The sequence below is a fragment of the Seriola lalandi genome, unplaced genomic scaffold (assembly GCF_002814215.2).
Source record: "Seriola lalandi dorsalis isolate HSWRI2012SDOR001 ecotype SW California unplaced genomic scaffold, Sedor1 jcf7180002054893, whole genome shotgun sequence".
Classification (NCBI taxonomy): Eukaryota; Metazoa; Chordata; class Actinopteri; order Carangiformes; family Carangidae; genus Seriola; species Seriola lalandi.
In genome coordinates this window covers 617110-637161 of record NW_019525445.1, presented here as the reverse complement: position 1 = coordinate 637161, position 20052 = coordinate 617110, and the positions used below count along the sequence as shown (strand labels likewise).

Here is a 20052-nt window from a genome sequence, read left to right as displayed (position 1 = left end):
CCCCGAAATCTGCAGGGTAGCACGATGCATAATGGGGTAGGATGTTTTAATTATTGATGATAGATTCTTTTCTGTAATCCTTACCTCTTTCAAATGAAATACTAATTGACCTATTTAGGCTGTGAATACTTATCTAAATGAAATCATCTGAAAAGTTTATGGAGTGATCTCTCTTGTGGAACGTCTGAAATGTGACAACAGGCCTAATATATGTGTTGTTAATGTAAAATCTAACATGAAAGGTAACTGGTAACTGCAGCTGTTGTAAAAATGTAGTGAAATTAAAAGTAAATATCATTTCCCTCTGGGTTGTACACTTGCGTTCAGGCACGAGCAAGATCCAAGAGAGAGAGAAAAAAAAACACCTTTTTTCTACAATGATATTTCTAGCAGGGGGCAGCACAATGGAGCACGACACTTTGGTGTATTTGAGAGGAGCACACTTTTTTCATTGATCTTCCTCCAAAATGCTTTTTGCAGTGGCGCCTGCTAACCGTGTGTGCTGTCTTTCCTCCCGGAGCGTCTCAGTGCAGAGATTCTTTGTTTTTAGCCAGTGGAACAAAGACAACTCTCAAAGCAGAGAGCGTTCGGGGAGCCGGCTACCTCAGAGCGGAGTGTATGAGACAGGGCAGAGGGATGTCAAGGAGACTGTGTACAGGGATTTGGGGCTCTAGAGGACTGGCTATCCGGTTGAGACGAGCGCAGCTACAGTAGTGTGGCAACAAAGTACAAACACTCCACTGTCGAGATGCATCGCGTCTCGGATGGAAACACAAACTGTTAAAATGTCAACCTGAGAAAACACAAGATTTTCCTCTGATCTCGGGTCAGCTGAGGTCTGTCCCCCTCAGAGCTTTGCGGGAGGTTTTGTCTAGTAGGTCAACAGGCTAGGTGCATTGTCTGATCTCATCTGTGTGTCCGTGTATGTGAGGTGATTTTATTATAGATCCACCCTTTCATATAAAGGTCACTCGGATGCAATAAGATTTGGTCCTGTTAAAGCATCTGTGCCACATACATGGGAAAACTACATCAGAAACTGTTGTCATTTAAAACTAGATTCTGTCCGGTATGACGAATATAAACTCCTCTCCTCTCTGTGACAGTGCACATCCAGAGGGGAACCACTTACAAACATTTCGTACTTGAGCGTCTCCTCCATGAAAGCACAGTAAGTTGCTGAAATTTTCTTTATAGCCCGACCAAGTTGGCCGCTGTACTGACTAGCGGGAACAAAGCGAGGGCTCTGCTCAAGCCACAAGGGAGATATTCAAGCCAAAAACAAACTAGGGAGGACTTTTAAAATCCGCCCCATGAAAAGTACCAGCATCACACGTGTGTAACAACTGGTTTACTGCAGATTACAGTCATCTCGTTTCGAAAAATGTTCAAATTGTAATCATCTTAAACCGCAGGATCACACCAATATTAGTCCGTTCGAGTTATAGGAATCAAACATTCCTGATGTAATCTTGAAGGATCCGACCGCTCTTGATGCTTCTTCACTGGGACACGAGAGATTTAAATCCAGCGCGCTAAAAGATAACGTGCTGACTGTCAGCGGCGGCTTGGCCTATTTTCCAGGAGGCCAGCGCTCTCAAAAACCAGTCTTCATGGGAAAGTTAGGATGATAATCAGCCTTTATGTCATGTATTGTGCTTCCATCTGTAGTGAAGAACAGAAGTGCATTGGAATACTCAAGGTATTTTCCGTGTGTGTGTGTGTGTGTGTGTGTACAGAGGGCATCATTATGAATTTTTACTTCTGTTTTGTAGTAAGACATGTCATTAAAGGACATCAAAAGTCTTCCTTTCACATGCACGCAGAATCCACAGGCTCTGTACCGACTGAGACAGTGCATGTTCAGCAGGAGATAGATGCTAATTATGCTAATGTATCCCAATTAAGCGAGGTCTCTATGGAGACAAAACTTCAAAGGTTTTTCAGAGCACGCTGTCATATTGGTTAGAGACGCCGCTCGGAGGAGAATGTGCTCTCGGGGTATAGACTCCAAATCAAATAGCAGGTGGGCTTGAAACGCCAGAAACACAAAGTGACAGAAAGGGTGAAAGAGACAAAGACATAAACGCACAAACATGACCACGATGAATAAACATCATCTCATGCTGTATCCCTGAAAAAACCCTACTCCAAGGACTCAGTGGTACTCACGTCTTCCTGAAATACAGTATGATGCGAAACCTCGTGTGCACTCTCACCTATCAAACATGTGCACCGGGAAAATGAACAACACAAATCAATAACGATCACAAATCCAAATGTATCCTCAATAATATGAACGCATGAGCGCCCACATACACACACAAACAGACACACACAGACAAACCAACACACACACACAAACACATGCTAATTGTGAATCAGTAATAAGTCTCTGAGGAGGAACTTAACATCTGCATTAGATTTGCTAATCAGCTCCTTCTCTGCTAGATGAAGATGTTGCAGAAGAGGAGATATTAATAATGGTGGGATCCGCCTTCTAACATACACACATACACACACACACACACACACACACACACACACACACACACACACACACACACACACACTTAGCACACCTCTAAACAGTTGTTTACATCACAATACAAGGTTCATTACTCTAATGTCTCCCCAGCTCTCAATCTCCTGGGTGTTTTTATGTTCCTACACCATGTGCAGAGCGCTGCTGTGTGTGTGTGTGTGTGTGTGTGTGTGTGTGTGTGTGTGTGTGTGTGTGTGTAATGGGTTACTTAATGATTCTTAGTTTAAGTATTCACCCACTTTAAAGTGTTCTTGTTTTACGGCTCTATAACATTAACTAAATTTATATTTTGTTTGGCTTTTTTGACACTGATCAACAGAAGGTCAGTGTCAGTTGCACATTTTTTCTTTTCAAAACATCTTAAGCTGCTTAAGGTTACACAGGTGTTTTTTTTTACTCTCAGGTTTTCCACAGCCAAATTTTAATTCAATTTAAATCAGACCCTAAAATTTATAAATTTATAAATTACAAGACAAATTTTTCTTATCCTGTATGACTACTCTAATTTTTAGTGTTTAATTTTCATTTTAACACATGCTTTATCTTCTCTTTTACCCTTAAAGCACTTACAAAATCTTATTTCGTATTTACATAAAAAGTAATAGCAGTAGTGTTATCTTGCTATTTTAGCATTAGTTTTATTACTTTTATACTTTTATATTATGTATTGTTTTAGGTTCTTATATGATGCTCTTATCTAGAGCAATTTACAATGAGTACAAAACTGAAATTAGCTTCAGCTACTGGATCATCCAACTTGAAGTGCATACAATAGAAATGGCAAACTCAGAAGCAATGGGACCTGGCAATCCTGCTGTTACAACAGAATGAACACATGAGAGAAATATGAGAAATAAAAGTTGAGGAGACAGATAGAAAGGGCTTTTGTACTTGGAGAGAGAAGATTGGGAGATTTTTGCGAGGGATATGATTCAGTGGGGAGAGGGGAGTGTGGGGATTTGTCTTGAAGAGCAGAGCTTTCAGGGTAAAACAAATGATGGGGTGATGCTCTAAGCTGCCGTGATCATAGTTGGAAGGTCACTGCACCATTTCTTTTTTAACTATTTCGCAGCCAGCTGTCAAATCTGTCAGTCAACATGTGGTGGTTTATCAGAGCCCTTAGTTACATGTGGGGAGACAGAGGAAGCTGAATTACAGTAATGACAATAAACCAGGAAGACAAGTCATGATACTAATAATAAATAAGGACAGTGATGACAGCATAAGTGGCATAAGAAGCATAAGATTGGTGAATCACAGATAAGGACACAGACGTTAAAGTGAAAGGAAGCAACAGAGGAGTGAGAAGTGGAGGGTCAGACGAGTCATCCACAGTCTGTCCGTCCCCTAATCGCTCCCATGGCTCAGCTTGTCAGAACAACAGCAGCGGAGTGAAGGACTCAGCGGAGGACACGGGACACATTGACCGCTCACTTTCTTTCTTCCTTCATTTCACTACCATTTTTCAACATGGAAACATCAAAGCCTGACTTTCTTCTTGGTTTACGTCTCCATTTCTATCGTGAACAGATAACTGGCTGGCTGTGAACCCAGAGTACACACCGTGAAGCAGATGAGATGCAGCAGGGATTTATTCTTTGAATTCATATCTGCACAGGGCTTCAATTAATAGATTACCTTTTCACATTCGTATGCCTTGGATGATCACCGTCCACCACAACCACCTTTTGAACATATGTCGGTCTGGGGTGATTCTTGGGAGGACAACCTGGTTTGAATTCAGTAAAAGCTAAATATCCACACATGAATCATGGTCTTTACCTCTAGTCCAAAATGCACAGCCTCACATTGTTAAGAAATCCTTTAAAAACTGCCGGATCAGCACCAGACGCTAATTACTTTTTCCTTGGGCAATGACCTAATTTTCAACCAAATTTCATCGAAATATGCTAAAACATTTCAGAGATATCCTGCTGGCTATCAAAATAAAAGACATAGATAATAATTATATTCACAGGCAGTTTCCAGCCAATTAATTAAGACCTAAAGAAACTTGGACTTTATTTAATAATATCTAAATAACAGAATTGGATTAGTGCCGTGATGAGCCGTGTGCGGTGGATTTAAAAACAAAATGATGAAAACTGACTGATATATTCAAACAAGTCGGGCCGCATATGAAAAATGTGTGCCAAGAGATTTAATGCTGTCAGATTGCATGAGTTTTGGGCCATCGATCAGGGTCAGAAATCCTTTGTAGTCTTGGCAACCTCTGACAACTGACTTATTAAGTCCGACAAATGGAGTTTGGATGCAGCCACCTTCATGTATAAAAACAAGACGGGATCTGAGATAGATTGTTCTTCTTTCTGTAATTGCAAATTGGATTTCCTCTGCGCCTTGACCTTTGAGATAAAATAGGACGTGCAGTTAGAATTTTATTCAAGTGTTCCTTATATATCGAACGGATGAGAGAGATGATTTATGTATATGTATTCACATCTGCTGATATTGATAGGCAGACAGTGATTGAAGTCCGCTGTCCTTTGAGGTGCTGCTTGATATGGGATCTGAGGCGAGAAGTAGAGCAGAACAGAAGCCATCTGGACTTATAAATCATCCTAAATATCACTCACACAGCGGCAGTGTCTTTCACTGTTGTTATCTGCCTGTCTGTCTGTCTGTCTGTCTGTCCAGCCTGGCTAAGTGTCTGTCAGCGTGCCTTTGTAAGGCAGCTGACACGGGGGACCACTTTGCGATGACAAATGACTCAAACTTGAGTCGGCTCCGAGGCCTTTTGGGATGGCAGACTGACCTAACCAGGGGTGCGTTTGTGGTTCAGTGGAGCGTAAAGAAACACGCGCTGCCACCGCCCTGATCTAGGCTGGTTTTGATTTCCAAAGTGTTCGATTTTCATCCTGTTAACTCCGTCCTCTTCCTGTCTGTTTTACACTGATAACTGATTTTCTCCCTCGCATAAAGCCAATACAACCATCGTATCCAGCTGTGATCTAAGCTGAACACTGCAGCCTGAACCAATTCATAATTTAACAATGAGCAGTCAGCAACCCAATGTGTCTGTGTGTACTTCAAGTGTGTGTGCACGCCAAGGCTGTAAGATCTACGGAACACATCTGGCTAGTTCATTTTATCAGAAGCCAATTTGGAACAATAAGATGTCTGTGAATATCAGCCAATAGGAGCTGGCGCCGTTATAACAGGAACTGAGTGTGTTTGTGTTCAAAGTGTTGTAAAATGCTTCCCAGCAATGAGTTTGATGATGAGAGAGCGTGAGCATGCTGCCACTGATTGCTGGTTTGTGATGACACAATGGAGAGCGAGAGAAAGGGAGAAGAGGAGGGAGAGGGTGGAAGGAGGCAAAATGGCGAGCAAAAGCACGAGCCGGACAGATCATCAGAGGGAGGAGAATAAGGTGAAGGAGGGAAGATGAGAAGGAGAGAGAAAGGATGGGTGTGAGGAAAGATGAAGAGAGGGTGAACAACGATGAGTTAGACAGTGTGAGGGAAAAAAGACTGCCAGGCTGAATCCAAGAACAGGTTAAGAAACTCTCACCTCTGTCACCAATTACTTTCAAGTTGCCTTTGGGCAAAACCACATCTGCTGAGGAGCAGATAATAATAAGGCAAGACTATTACTACATTCAAGTCAGCTTGGTAAAAATGAGCTCATATGGGGAAAAAAGAAGGAAAACCCAAAGAATAAATAGACAGCCCTTAGGTGTATATGTTTTAGGTTGTCTGTCTGTAAATGCACTCACTTAATGCACATGTTCCTACAGGACCTGCAAGAAGCATATAGCGGTGTGTATACTTATCATAGGCTCTCATACGGAAAACGAGTGTTTGCATTTCCTGCCAGATTTCTCTTGAACGCAGCACATATCCAATGTTATTTAAAGCTATAAATGTGAGGTCAAAGGTGCTGGAATTCTTTATTTTGTGAATCTTTTGTGACTGCGATGGCGATTGCCCATTAGAGTGAAATATCTCCACAAATATTGGATGAATTTCATTAAACTTTATACAAACATTAATGTTTCCCCAGAAGATGAATCCCCAGGATTTTGGTGATCCTCCGACTTTTCCTCCAACACCACCATTAGGTTGACATTTGTGATTATGAAAGAAATGTTTCAACAACTATCAGATGGATTGCCATGAAATCAGGTACAGATAATACATTGACACCTCAAGATCAGGATCATCGGGTCAAAATTCCAAATGATAGCATGCCAACATGCTAAACTAAAGGAGTGAACCCAGTAAACATTACACCTGCCATTAATCGGCCATAGCGTTGTTATTGTGCGCATGTTAGCATGTGGATGTTAGCATTCAGCTTAAAGCACAAATAGAATCCAAGTGAAAATCAGGTTTCAAAAACACTTTTGTTTGTTTACTTCCTCAGAGGGACGCTGGTGCATAATCAGCAGCTTATTCGTGTTTTCTTTTCCACTTTCTACATAACCATGTTCTGACCTGTCTTTACAAGAGTATCTTGATTAAAGTGAGGTCATCACTGTCCTCTTGCGGCTGACAACCCAGCAACTTTTGGATGCACTGGGAAATACAATTCTGATGCAAAACTGTTGAAACAACTCAAACACTTAGCCTTACATACACAGTATTTTTAAATGTGTGGTAGGTTTGAACAATTAACCGAAATATAATCGAAATGACATTATGACCAAGTGAATATCCAAATAGCAGGAGCTGCAATTTTCTATTCTTTTTTGTTGATAAAGGTAAAATGTGTCTCAACATACCATAAATGAAGCATTGTGTTGGCACAGAGACACTCTGGCCTACAAATAATATTCTCCAGACATAAAGGAACATGCCTGTTGCTAAGACCCAACAAAAATTACATCATCATCATTTTTTTAAATAGTTTTTCTGTGGAGATCAAATTCAAAAATCACCATTCCGACTGAGATCGTGACTCATATATCAATATCTGCCAAGATAATAACAATATGATTTTTTTCGCATATCGTTCAGCCCTAATGTATGGATTCAAAAAAGAAAAAGGAGCATGACCACAGTTGGAGCTGATGCCTCTGTACAGGCACATTATCATCTCTGTTTTCATAACACCTGCTGTGCTCCGAGTGCAGCAGAGGAGTACAGATGCAGTCACTTCCACATAAGCAAAAAAAAGCATCCGCCCTCTCCTTTCCCTCCCTCTGATGTTCTCCTTCCTTCAACAGCACACAGGGTTCAGAATATAATACTAGTGCTGAAGGTAAATCAATTGTTCCCCCAATTGTTCACTTGTGTGTATGTGTGTGTGCGCGCGTGTGTGAGCATGCGTGCGAGCATCAGTGTGGGTGTTTAACTGAGAGTAGACGACTGCTATAAACTCTCCCTACAATCAGCGTACCATTAGTCATCCATACAAAACAAGGAAGAACAATATGTGGAACGGGAGGCTGCGTGAGGTTTCGAACCACAGCAGTAATTACCTCCAACCTGACAAACAGTGAAGGCCTTCTGTGGAGGCGGCAGACTGCAGCAAAGCTTTTATCTGAAGGCGAAGTGGAGGTAATAATGGGATAATTGTTTTGGACGATGGCAGCCTCTCCCACCGCTACCTGCTCAGGCCTGCTAACTTCTGCTGGCGCCAATGCGTGTTCAGCTTGGCAGTCACGGCACTGCCATGCAGTCAGCGTATATGTGCATGTATGTGTGTGTGTGTGTGTGTGTGCATGTTGAGGTTTGTGTTGGCTTGCATTCGAGAGTGCCAGTCCTGTAGGAGTGTGCACGTAGGTTTGAAGTGTGTGTTGGGCGAGAGCCGGCCAAGTACACCATGTTTTCTGGATAGCGAGCCAGCCAGAAAACCAGGCAGGACAACACGAATTAAATCTCCCCTTCATCAGTCTCTACACCTGCATCTCTCAATCCCCGCCCCACTGAGCCAGACTAATCCGCTCTTCTCTTCCAAGTCCTCATTTTCAGAGATGCTCTTCATGGCATTTTAGTTTTTTTTTTTTATTGGAAAGTCTGCAGTTGAGCGTGATGGAAAAATGCAAAACAAAGAGAACAAGTCTTTTGCAGCAAAGGTCGTGAGTTGAATTTAAACCAAAACAGTGCATATGCCTTAACACAACATCTTTCTCTATCCCTCGTATTAGAGCCAGACCAGCACTGAGTTTCTGAAGCCAAATCCGATAACAATATTTTTGTTTTCAGACATCTGATAAAGATTCAATATATTGGCTTTTTTTTTTACATAGCAGATAATATAAAAAATTTGATGAGGAAACCCCAAAAACATTATCTTTATATCACACATGGCTTTACATAATATCTATGATTTAACATATACTTTATCTGCTGTCTCTCTGGCCTTAACCTTAAGGTCTTTCAGTGGCCTGAAAAAACCCTGAAAACATTAATAACGCTTCAACTGCCTCAAGCTGAAACTGCAGGAAAAACATGACAAAATGGATTACTGTATATTGTCAATAACATTTTGTGACTTGATTATAAAAACATTACAATTCAGTTGTATTTAAAATCTCTTTTGTGAACAGATTTGATGTTGCATCTTAATAGTATATAAACATCTTGTCTTATGTTTTAGTTTTAAAAAAAATTATGAAAACAATAAGAGCAAATTTAACAGTCACTGTACTGTGAATTTAACTGAACTATAATGAACATTAAATGTAGGAAACAAAAAGTAGTGTGTGGTGTGGGAAGACTGTACTATGACATTTAATACATTTTTTTTAATTAAAATGCTTAACTCATTTTGCTCCCCTCTATTTTTTCTATTATTTATGTCAACAGACTGAAGTCTAATCACTCCTTTTCAAATCATTTTGAGCATTTCTGCCCTATGTTTTATGTTTTATCAGCTGAAATATAATAAACTCTTATGATAATATCAGCTCAGTCACTGTATCTAAGGACAAGTCTCTTCCTCCTCTTTCCCTCTCCTCTTCCTCCTCCATCCATCTGAGACCTCTCCTGGTTGAGTTTGCGCGACATGCAGTGAAATCCGGGGCCTTGAAGTCTGGCTTTACTTGAGCTTCCTAATGAGCGGTGAAACGTGCCCTCCTCGGTTTGTTCACAGAACAAAACAACTACAGGGAATACGCTGCGGCTCAGGTCTGCTGGGAGAAATCAGAAAGACGGGGGGGAAGGGAGGGGAGGGAGGTAGGGTACGAGACAGGCAGCGAGGGATGGGAAGAAGAGTAGGAGGGAGGAACGAGGGAGGGGACGGGGACACGGGAAGCGATGACACATGAACCTGGTCTAGAGGGAGGAATCTTTGGGAAATAGAGAAGGGTGGAGGCGGGTTGTGAGGGATGATATAGAGGGAGAACGAGGGAGCAGGAGGGAAGGAGCTCACATCATCAACTAGATTAGGTCTTATGTCCTACTTCCACCAAATTATAACTGTATTTCATATTCTTTGTTTTGGGCTTCTCCTCACTTGCTCCTCTTTTTATCTGCTTTCCTTGCAGAGGGATTATTCTGTATTCACCGGAACTCTGCCATGGCCATGTTTTGTCACTGTGGAAAAGAGCTGCAAGCTAAATGTCTGAAATGTAGCACGGCCTTTATAAATGAAGCTGCAGTGCATTTCAAAATAAAGCTGTTTAACTCAAAAAAGGAGAAAGCGACGCAGTAAGCTGAAACATGCGAGGAGAGGAAAGAAAGCAGCGGTCGGGAAGGAGAGTGGAGAAAAGGATGGAGAGCAGTAAGCAGGAGCAAGGCAGTGAGGGAGGGCAGATTAGAGAGCATTTTACACTCTGAGCTCTTCATCCATCAACACAATCTGCAAAGCTTTGAAGAGAGAAGAGATGTGCAAGCTTTTCATCCAGAAATGTTTGCTCTGCACTGCACAGCACGCTGCGCTCTGTACTGTCTGTCTGTGTGTGTGTGTGTGTGTGTGTGTGTGTGTGTGCGGACATGCCTGTGTGCCTGCAGAATCAGCTCTGTCAGTCAAGCAGAGCGAGCGGCTCAGTTGAGCACCCCAAAACCAACCGACATCGCACAAAAATCACACAGACTGAAATGCATTTCTGCCTAACAAAAGGTGATGGGGTGTGGCAAACCAGACACGGCTGTAAAGTCTGCGGCAATATTTTGGACAACTCTGATAAGCAGCATTGCAACTCAGCGCTGCTGTTGGGCAGAGTGTCGGCACTGTGTCCTGATTTGCTTCCACTGCTGTGAGTGTCACACATCCGCAAATCCTTAAAACACCTGTCAGGCCGATCACAACGTGAATGTCAGATTGTGGCGTCTGGAAAGTGGTCGACACAGACATCCCCTTATCTGACACTGGAAATGTGTGTGTGTGTGTGTGTGTGTGTGTTTTTCCCTCTTCTTTCCTCTTTGCATTTGTTTCAAATGCAGTTTCTGGAAACTGATCAACCGTTAGAGATGTTGCTCCCCTTAATATCTTATTGTGTTAGGCCATTGTCGGCAACACTGACAATCAGTCATTAGGCAGTAATGACTGATTGATATTGTATAGTTTTCTGCATCAGTGTGATGAGGTACCTGGATTGTGCATGGCTTTAATTCATTATATTAATGAAAAATATGCATTCCTATCTGGTTATCTTCATGTTCTCAATTGATGTCTTATATCATTATATATATGTATATCAATAATGTGGTTTCACAAAAACAGTAGACCTGTGTCACATATACTGTGGTTTTGTTCATATTGCCGACGCCTCTCCCTGTTTAACCTGTATCTTTCCAAATACAGCTCATAGAAGACTGGAACACTTGCTCCCCTTTACACGACTGTAGTTGAAAAATCAATAGGGGACTCCAGAGCTCAGCTGGACTCAGTCAACTTCATGGACAAAACACACATTTTCTCTACACACAGGATTCCTGACATGCTTGTCCAGCAATGCTGCCGTTTCCAAGACACCGAGCTCATCGCATCGCTTTCGAGTGCTGGAGAGGCCCAGGTGATGCGGTTTTCCACTTAACCTTGGCAGTAATACCCTGAAACTGCTTCAGTGTAGCAGTGTGTGAAACATGTGTGAGTGTGTGTGCGTGTGTGTGTGTGTGTGTGTGTGCGTGTGTGTGTGTGTGTGTGTGTGTGACCACACTGTCTCATCCTGACAATTTCACAGCCTCTTTGGGTGTCCGATATCTAATTCTGCTCTCCTCGGCTTTCAAGGACCTTTCAGGCCAGTGTTACACCTCTCATGTACACACACACACACACACACACACACACACACATACACACACCCACACTGAGACATTTGCACACCTCTGCTTGCACAGTGCTCACTGTCTCTCCTCTCCCTCTGTCTCTGTCAGGGTTGCCATGGAGGGAGGTTTTCTTTGCTGCCATGACAACGTGGGTTCTCTTTGGTCTCCCCTAACGACAGATGAATGGAGCAGACAGCGCCTGGGTGATGTAGATGTTGTTGGAACGGTAACTCTGTGATTCACACTCACAGCTGAAGTCACCTGTCCTAACCCATGCTGGGGAAGTGCAGTGGTGGAAGAAGTTCTCAGCCTCTTTAATCAAGTAACAGTACCAATATAACAACGTACAAAATACTCCATTACAAGTAAAAGTCCTGTATAAATACTTTTTCTACAGTAAAACGGCCCCCGTAGCTGTATAAATATATATATATATTATTCTATGTGACATTCTTAGATTATTTATGCTAATGCGACAGTGTGTACGCAGCATTTTACTGTTGTACTGCAGCTGGTTGAGGTGAAGCTGCTTTATCCACTTTAAGCTTGAACAAACCAGAAGTATGGCCAGAACCCAGAAAGACAAGACAAACCATACACACACAGATTGTTTCACCGAGTTGTAACACATCTTTTTCAGTCTTTAACTGTCAGAACTGAGTAAATGCACTGGACAACACATGGAACGACCGGTCAGTAATGGCTGGGGCTCTGGTGGTAGACCAAACTGCAATTACCTGCGAGGACGCCAGTTTTCGCGTGTTCTTGTACCGAAACGAACATGGATGACAACCAGCTGCTTGCACTGTTTATATGCAGTGACATTTGCGCTGATAAGTTTTGTTTACCAGTGCGTCTCCATTGTGCGACACACACACACACACACACACACACACACACACACACACACACACACACACACACACACACACACAAAAACAAATGAAAGCAACTGGACCTGGGGACTTAAGATTACAATCTTGACATATCACACATGAAATGATTTTATCAGCCGACTCTAAACACCAGCTGATCCAGACTGGAACAGACCCAGTCCAATTCAACAGTCGTAATGTTTGTCTGCACCTTTAGATACAATCAGGTAGACTTGCTCAGTAGGATTTCAACCAAGGGCTCACACCCTTTCTTAGGGGTCACCAGATAAATCTGAGAGGTCATGATATGATGATTGGGAGAGGAAAGTAGAAAAACAAAGTTCTTCTGCACACATCTGTTTGCTTTTTTTTCTATACTCTTTGCTTTTTCGGTGAAATGCTGGATGATATGTGCCTCAAATAGTTAATTACAAGAAACCATTTGAGAAGTTTGGAGGGGAAATCTGTCTTCGGTGGAACTGCTAACAACACATAGACATCTGACATGTGGCAAAGGGCCCCAGAAAGATAAGATTTTGTAAGGGGTCCCAAGCCAAGAGCCTGGAAACCTTTTACCAATGTGTTGTATTTTATAAGCATTATAAGTTCAATATACATCGAAATTTTACTTCAATACAGTTCTTGAGTAAATTTACTTGGTTATTTTCCATCACCGGAGAAGGGTGTGTGTGTGCTTGCAAGCTTGATTATGCATATGTGTGAGAAACAGACGGAGCATGATGTTCAGGTCTGCATAAGATGTGGATATTATTACCAATTCTTCCATTTGTTCGTCTGCAGCTCTGCTCCCATCTCTACTTCCTGAGTATTTACATAGTGAACTGAATGAACTGCAGGTGTATTTCTAAACCAAACTGTCAGTCCAACCTGGTCACACTGACTTCAGTCTGGTAAGCCAAGCGAGGAAATGTCAGATGAATAAATATCCTGCTTCTAATCAAGAGCGATGATGACAAAAAATTAGCTCAGTACACACACAAAGATGTGCATCACAGGTGATCATGATAATCAAGAACAGCATGTTTTTTTTTTGGTTTTTTTATTCATTACAAGTTCCCAGATTCCCTCATTCTTACCTTAAGTCTCTCAGACACCCCGTCAGTAAAGCTGATGGTGAACTCCTCCACCTTGGGAACCTTCAGCCTCTTCTTCTCTGTCTGGTACTCTGTGCGAGTTTTCACCACCACCTTGGAGGAGAGAGAAACCGTTGAAGCCGTTAAATACTGAGGGATGCTACAGGCACTGATGGATGGACTGGTGCACTGGTGAAACAGTCAAGTCAAGTTAAAGACGTAGATAACAAGATGCAGAAGCACATAAATAATTGAGAACATTACGCTCAAGACACTATGCTATGGTGCATGAACACACATCTGAGGCCCAATCACAACCTTCACTTCATGATGTCATCTATATTTTCTCGCATCTTCCTCTAACTGAGACCTTTTACTATGTTATAACTGGAGGTATAGAACTGAAAGGACAAAGTTTCAGAGAACTCTGTGTGTCCTCTGAGTTCAAAAGTACAAAAGTATTACCTTGGAAATATAGCCATCATTAGTGCATAAGGTTTTATATTTACAGATATTCCTTTGTGTGTTGTTTAAATACAGAATAAAATGTGTTTATTGCTACCTCTAAAAATTGGATATGTACAGCCAAAAGGTTCCTGAGCCTGATAAGACACTAGAAGTGCATCAGGAGCTCAGACACCGTTCCACAGTATATATTCTAATAAAGCACAAGTGTCATAAAAAAGTAATTTTAAAAAGAAAGATTGAGACAAGTGCAGAGCTCAATACCCAGAGGTGTAAGTAGGGAGAGAGAGATGGATGAGAGCAGAGGTTGTTAACAGATACTGAATTTGGAAAAAATGAAAGAACACAGATGGCACACATATCATGCTACACAGTAATAGCAGTGAATTCATGGACTTCTATTATTATATTTTATTATATATATTATTATAGCACACCCAACACAGCCAGAGACCATCCAGCAGACGCTGGTGCCAGGCATCTGCTAGGGCTCCACTGTATGTTAATAAGGTCTGGTGCCCACAATCCAATACCCTCAGTCTGAAGGGAAAACACTGTGCTTCGGGCTGGCAGCTAGAAGGGGAAAAAAAGAGTCATGGTAGTGCAGGCTTGCCCCAGTACTGTCAGTCTAACACTCCTCAAGCAAACAGGTTTAGAGCTGCGGTCAAAATACAGGAGTCTGGTGGAGAGGTACTCAGGGGAAAGAGACGGAGTTCAACTCTTAAACTAAACTCTTAGATTTGTCTACTTTTCAACTTTCCACTGTTTGAAAGGCACCGGTTCAAAAACAGTAGGTGGGGAGAGTGGGTGAGATTTCTGTATTAATTTAGAAACTATACTGCTGAGGTTCCCTTGAGCAAGGTGTCAACTCCTCTAAATGATAATGCCAGTTTTAGTTTTGCAGTTGAGGCTAAACTTACTACATTACATTTATTTGATGGGTTTAGTTACTTACAGGTACTTGTTATCATTACTGATACACTATGGAAAGAGAAGTCTTAATAAAGCTGAATTATCTATATATAGATAGATACTATATAAAGTTATTATTATAATCACTATAAGCTCGTAAGATTGTACCTGTGTTGTCTCACCTGAATGTTTTTAAAACCTCTTTGCTTGAAAAAAAACAAACTTTCCTCACGTTCTGGTGCAGCTGATGTGTCTGCACATAAAATCTATATTAAACTGAAACCGCGCATAAATTCCTCCCTCATCACTTCTCAACCTCACTTCACCTGTGGAATACATTTTTTTTCCTATCAATTTTTTTCCATATGTATACTGAACAATATCTCCTCATTAACTTTTGTTCTCTGCTTCAGCGTCTCTTCTTTTGTGTTAATGACTTAAATGGCCAAAAAGAACACCGTTAACCAGGTTTCACCTCAGCACTTTACTTACTGAAAGGAGAAAGTGTCCCTGAAGTTTTGTGCATTCACTGTATATTAATGCCGCACCGGGGGATGTGACAGACACAGAGAGAGGTGTGCAAATGACAAGGCAGAGGAGAGGTGAATGGAGAGAAAGAGAACAATGTCTAAGTGTCCTTGTGGCTAATTGCGCTGCTTCTGAGCAGCTCTCCGTCACTTTGAGACAAAGCCCGAAACTGCTGTGCACACAAACTGGCTCCACTATCTGAATAACAAAGCTGTCAATTGGCCCCTAGAAGGAGTTGAAGGCCGCAGTAGGTGTACTGAATACAGGGCATTTGATTGGACCCCTGAGGCTCCTGAGCCTCTAGGCTTTTCAGCGCAGCACCACCATACGTCAGTCTTGTCATACGTCTCATAACTAATGTCTCAATTTTGCCTCAACTTTCTCATTCTCTGAATCATTTCACAATAACGTGTTCACAGCCTCTAGGTTCAAACACTCCAGCGCTTCACTTGGCTTCATTACTCTACCTCTCGCTCCTTTATTTCATATTAACTAATGAAGTGGCTATCAATCAACGCTGCCTCATTTACACAGCCCGTTAGCTATGAGCAAAATCTAGTGAACACAGTGCCTCCTTCTCTGATTAGACAGGTCCAAATACTCTCTGGTAAATCATCAATTCATGAACAATAAAATCTAGTTTGACAAAGCTTGATGTAAAAAAAAATATTAAATGATGCAGCCATGAACAGTTATGACAGGATGAACGAAGATATAATTACAACTTGCTTACTTATTACTCCATAGAGGTAGCATCTCATTTTTCATTTGTAATTTCTCTTAAGGATCTATTAGTGTGTAATGTGTAGTTTAGTTTTCAGCAAAAGTAGCCTTGTGGCTTTGTGACATGACATTTTGTGCAGGCATTCGTGGTCTGCAGAGGATAAACCTTAATGACTTTAGGTACCAATAAAATACCTAATGTTTGCTGCTTATACTTACAATCATTCTCTGGATGACCAGGGAGAAAATATGGAGTGAAACTAATTGGAATGAATATGATTTATGTGGGCGAATAAACAAACAAAACCTCGCTCATACTATCGTGCTGAAATGTTTACTACAATTTCACAAAGATTTTATTTGTTGCTTTTCCTATCCATGCCTCATCTATTTTAAGGGGGGGGGGCATCCAACAAGTCCTCCCACTTGAACAACCATAGAGGTCGTTTTTTTTTCAACCCTCTGATACGATCCATAGGAGTGTCTTCTGGGTTGGTTACAATAATAAACAAGTGGACTGTACCAACAGCAGCATACCTAACTTCGTCGCCATGGTTACAAGAATAGGCTTGGATAAATTCAGGCACTTAAACTACTTGGTTAGGATTAGGAGAAGATGGTTATTCAGGTTAAAATAAGTACTTCCTCAACATTAGAAGATCTTTGTTGTCATGGTTACAATACTAACAACAACGTGGTTAACTTTTTCGAACGCTCGTGGATAATAGAAACAGCAGAAACTGCTGGTTTCACATGGAAATCGAACACCACTCTCCTTTGTCATATTCCAGTGCTTTGTTGACCCATCTATCCACCACAGCCTCCTCCCGACGTGGACTTTGTCTCTCCTTATACTACATCACCGCACTTTTCCCTGCTCCTCTCATAATTAGTAGCGTCTCGGGCATGCCAGAAAAAGTTTGAGAACCACTGCTCTACTCCATAAATGACTGACAAATCCCTACTATTCCAAGATTCTTCAAGCTTACTAACCAAAAGCTACTACTGATGAGTGCCCGTTGTCGCGTTTTGAGATTTTCCCAAAGCTCCTTCATTAACTAACTGCGCTTGGGCAGTTTTGGCAGCATTTACTAACTGTGAAATACATTTTCTCCTGTCCTCTAAAAAGTCCAGTTTTTACTCCCTCATTCCTCATGGTATTTTTCTTTTTTTAACTGTACCTACATTTAAGCACTAGTGGGAACCATTAAGTATTGTATTGGTAACTGACCATATGTTTGGTGATTGGCTGACGCATTGCAGCCACGCGCGGATGGTAGCATGGCTTTAGCTCTGCTATAATTGAAACTTCTTCACTTACAGTGACCTTTAAATTTGTTAACAAGACTAACCGACAGTTTCTACATCAGTAACAGGCAGGGAAATGATTCCAGCACATACAGACGCACAGTGAGAATCTATTTACAAATGTTCAATTAGCCACGTTTATTTTATGGCCACGTTTTGATCCACTGTGACCTTTTTTAATAACTCCATGATTGACACAGTGTCACTTTTAGATCTGCAATGAAGCTGCGGCCACAAAATGCCATGCTTGATGTTTCTGAAGTCAACAAGATCTGTATGTTCTTAAGAGCTGCACTTTAGAGCTTTTTTTTAAGTTTTCAAATGAATGAGTAACAAATAAAATGGTACATTTCAGAAAAGATGGTTTTAGCTTGTCAAACTCAGCCAGCCACTTCTTCTTTGTGTCTCTCAATCTTTTTTTTTCTTCTCCAATCATAGTATTTTTTTGGATTTGATATTCCCTATGGAAAAGCTGTCAGAACTTTTCTTCCCTCCCCGTCTGCACCACTATGTTATTCCTCAAACCTGTTATCACCATGATTTCTGTTTCATCTTTCATCCCCAAAGACTGAGCTGCGGGAGAGTCGGTCTTTGGTGAATTTTCGGTGTGTGCAGACATTTCTCTTCACGTGCAGTGTTTCCTTGTGAATAGAAAAGTGAATGAGATCCATTTAAGAAGCAAAGGAGGTCCATCCTTGGAGTTGTACTAATACAACATGAGTTCTAACAGGGTAAAGTCAAAGGTGATAAATGTTTAATGAGCTCCTCTTTTAGTGTTTAGATGAATTAGACAGCCCGGCAGATACAGAGCTCAAATGTGTGAAATGATTCTAAAATAAGAATCCTGTGGTTATATGTATCTGGTTAGAAACAATTTCCAAAAAACCTTTTCTTATAAAATAAAACCATTTCAGAGGATGTAATAATAAACAATAAGCCGCATGCACACCTCATTGAACATTATATCTTTGTATTTTTAAACCTGCAGTAATGTTTTTATGGCCTCTTGGGGGTAGCGAAAATAAACTGTGAACTTAATACTGGCATTTTATGTTGTGAAAGGCAAACCTGTTAGCTAGCAGTGGCCTATTTATACACCCAGCAGTCATGGAGTGTGGTGTCATGTTTCTGGCCACTAGGGATGCCACAGTGTGGAGATAAACTAATAATAATCACCAGTGTTACCGATTGCACCGGGCATTTTACAAGAAAACACGGGACGGCTCAATATCTGTAGATTAGAAGTGTTACCTCCAGATGTTGCCAGCTTGCCACATTAATGTTATAAGGTTTCCTGTCAGCTTTACATTTTTCTGAAAATCTGGAAATGATGATAAATGAAGAATAAAGCTGCGGGCCGGAGAACCAAAACAATGAGCTGAAAGACGCTAAAAATCTCCATGGAGCTGTAGGGACGAGTTGGGTGGTAATCTTCTTTGGGTTCATCACGAGGAGCAACACCTTCTACATACATGTCGTCAATTGCTTCATTAATATAGAATATTAAGAAAAAGCTCTCACTTCCATCATTGGGCTGTTCCCGAAACCTACTGTTGCACCACTGGTTGTTCCTTAATCCAGGTAAGTACAAGCAGTTATTTACACTCCCCTGGCATCAGAGGTGTAAATCAATTTCTGTTTACACAGCTAAGATGAAAACCAGCAGGCCTTTAAATCCTGAGTCCTACAACCAACAGGCAGCAATGAAATGCCATTGTATTACAGAGTATACTGTATAGTGTGTGGCTGCAAGAGTACAGTATGAAATAAGGCTACAGTGACTATATTGATGGTGCAAAATGGTTCCACATGCTTGTTCCTGTTGGGATTTTTTTTTTCTTACTTTAAATACAGAGAAACAATTTCCGCTTCTGTTTCGTACAACTTGTAAAAAATATAAACGGAATGGTTTGTGCTTATTTCGACGGTAGATAGTACTTTCCTTTATAATGGAGCTAAAACAAGCAAATAATAATATTAAATAATATATAAATAAATAAATAAATAATCATTAATTATGCTGACCTATGGTTTTGACTGAACTAGGGTATGTAAAATTAATATGAATGACTACACAAAAACAGACATCTGCATCTTAGGAGCTAACAGGAGCTCTCATACACAAGTTAAGACATTTGGTTTGTCCTCAGAAGTCACAGCTACTCTGTGCACAGCCACTCAGAGGTTATGTATAATTAGTGGTGATTTGTCAGATTAAACTTGGATGGTTCATCTCGTTATGTGGCCTCACATCATCAGAACACATGAGAAATTATTCAACGGTCCATTACTGATATAACAAGTTGACTGCGGCTTCCTGCTCCCAGGAATTCCTCCCTAATTTATGAGGATAAGAAAACACAGCCGTAAAGAATGAATGAGACATAAAAGCTACGCCAAAGGAACTGAGGAGAGAAAAAAAA

The 20052-nt window shown here is 41.1% G+C and overlaps 1 protein-coding gene across 1 annotated transcript in view; it reads right to left on the bottom strand.

Moving 5' to 3' along the window:
• Positions 1-20052, bottom strand: part of nsg2 (neuronal vesicle trafficking associated 2) — a 39493-nt gene that overhangs the window by 12737 nt on the left and 6704 nt on the right. Inside the window, exon 3 of the mRNA XM_023429354.2 lies at positions 13697-13807. Coding sequence (XP_023285122.1) covers positions 13697-13807 — 111 coding nt within the window. The remainder of the gene's footprint in view (positions 1-13696; positions 13808-20052) is intronic.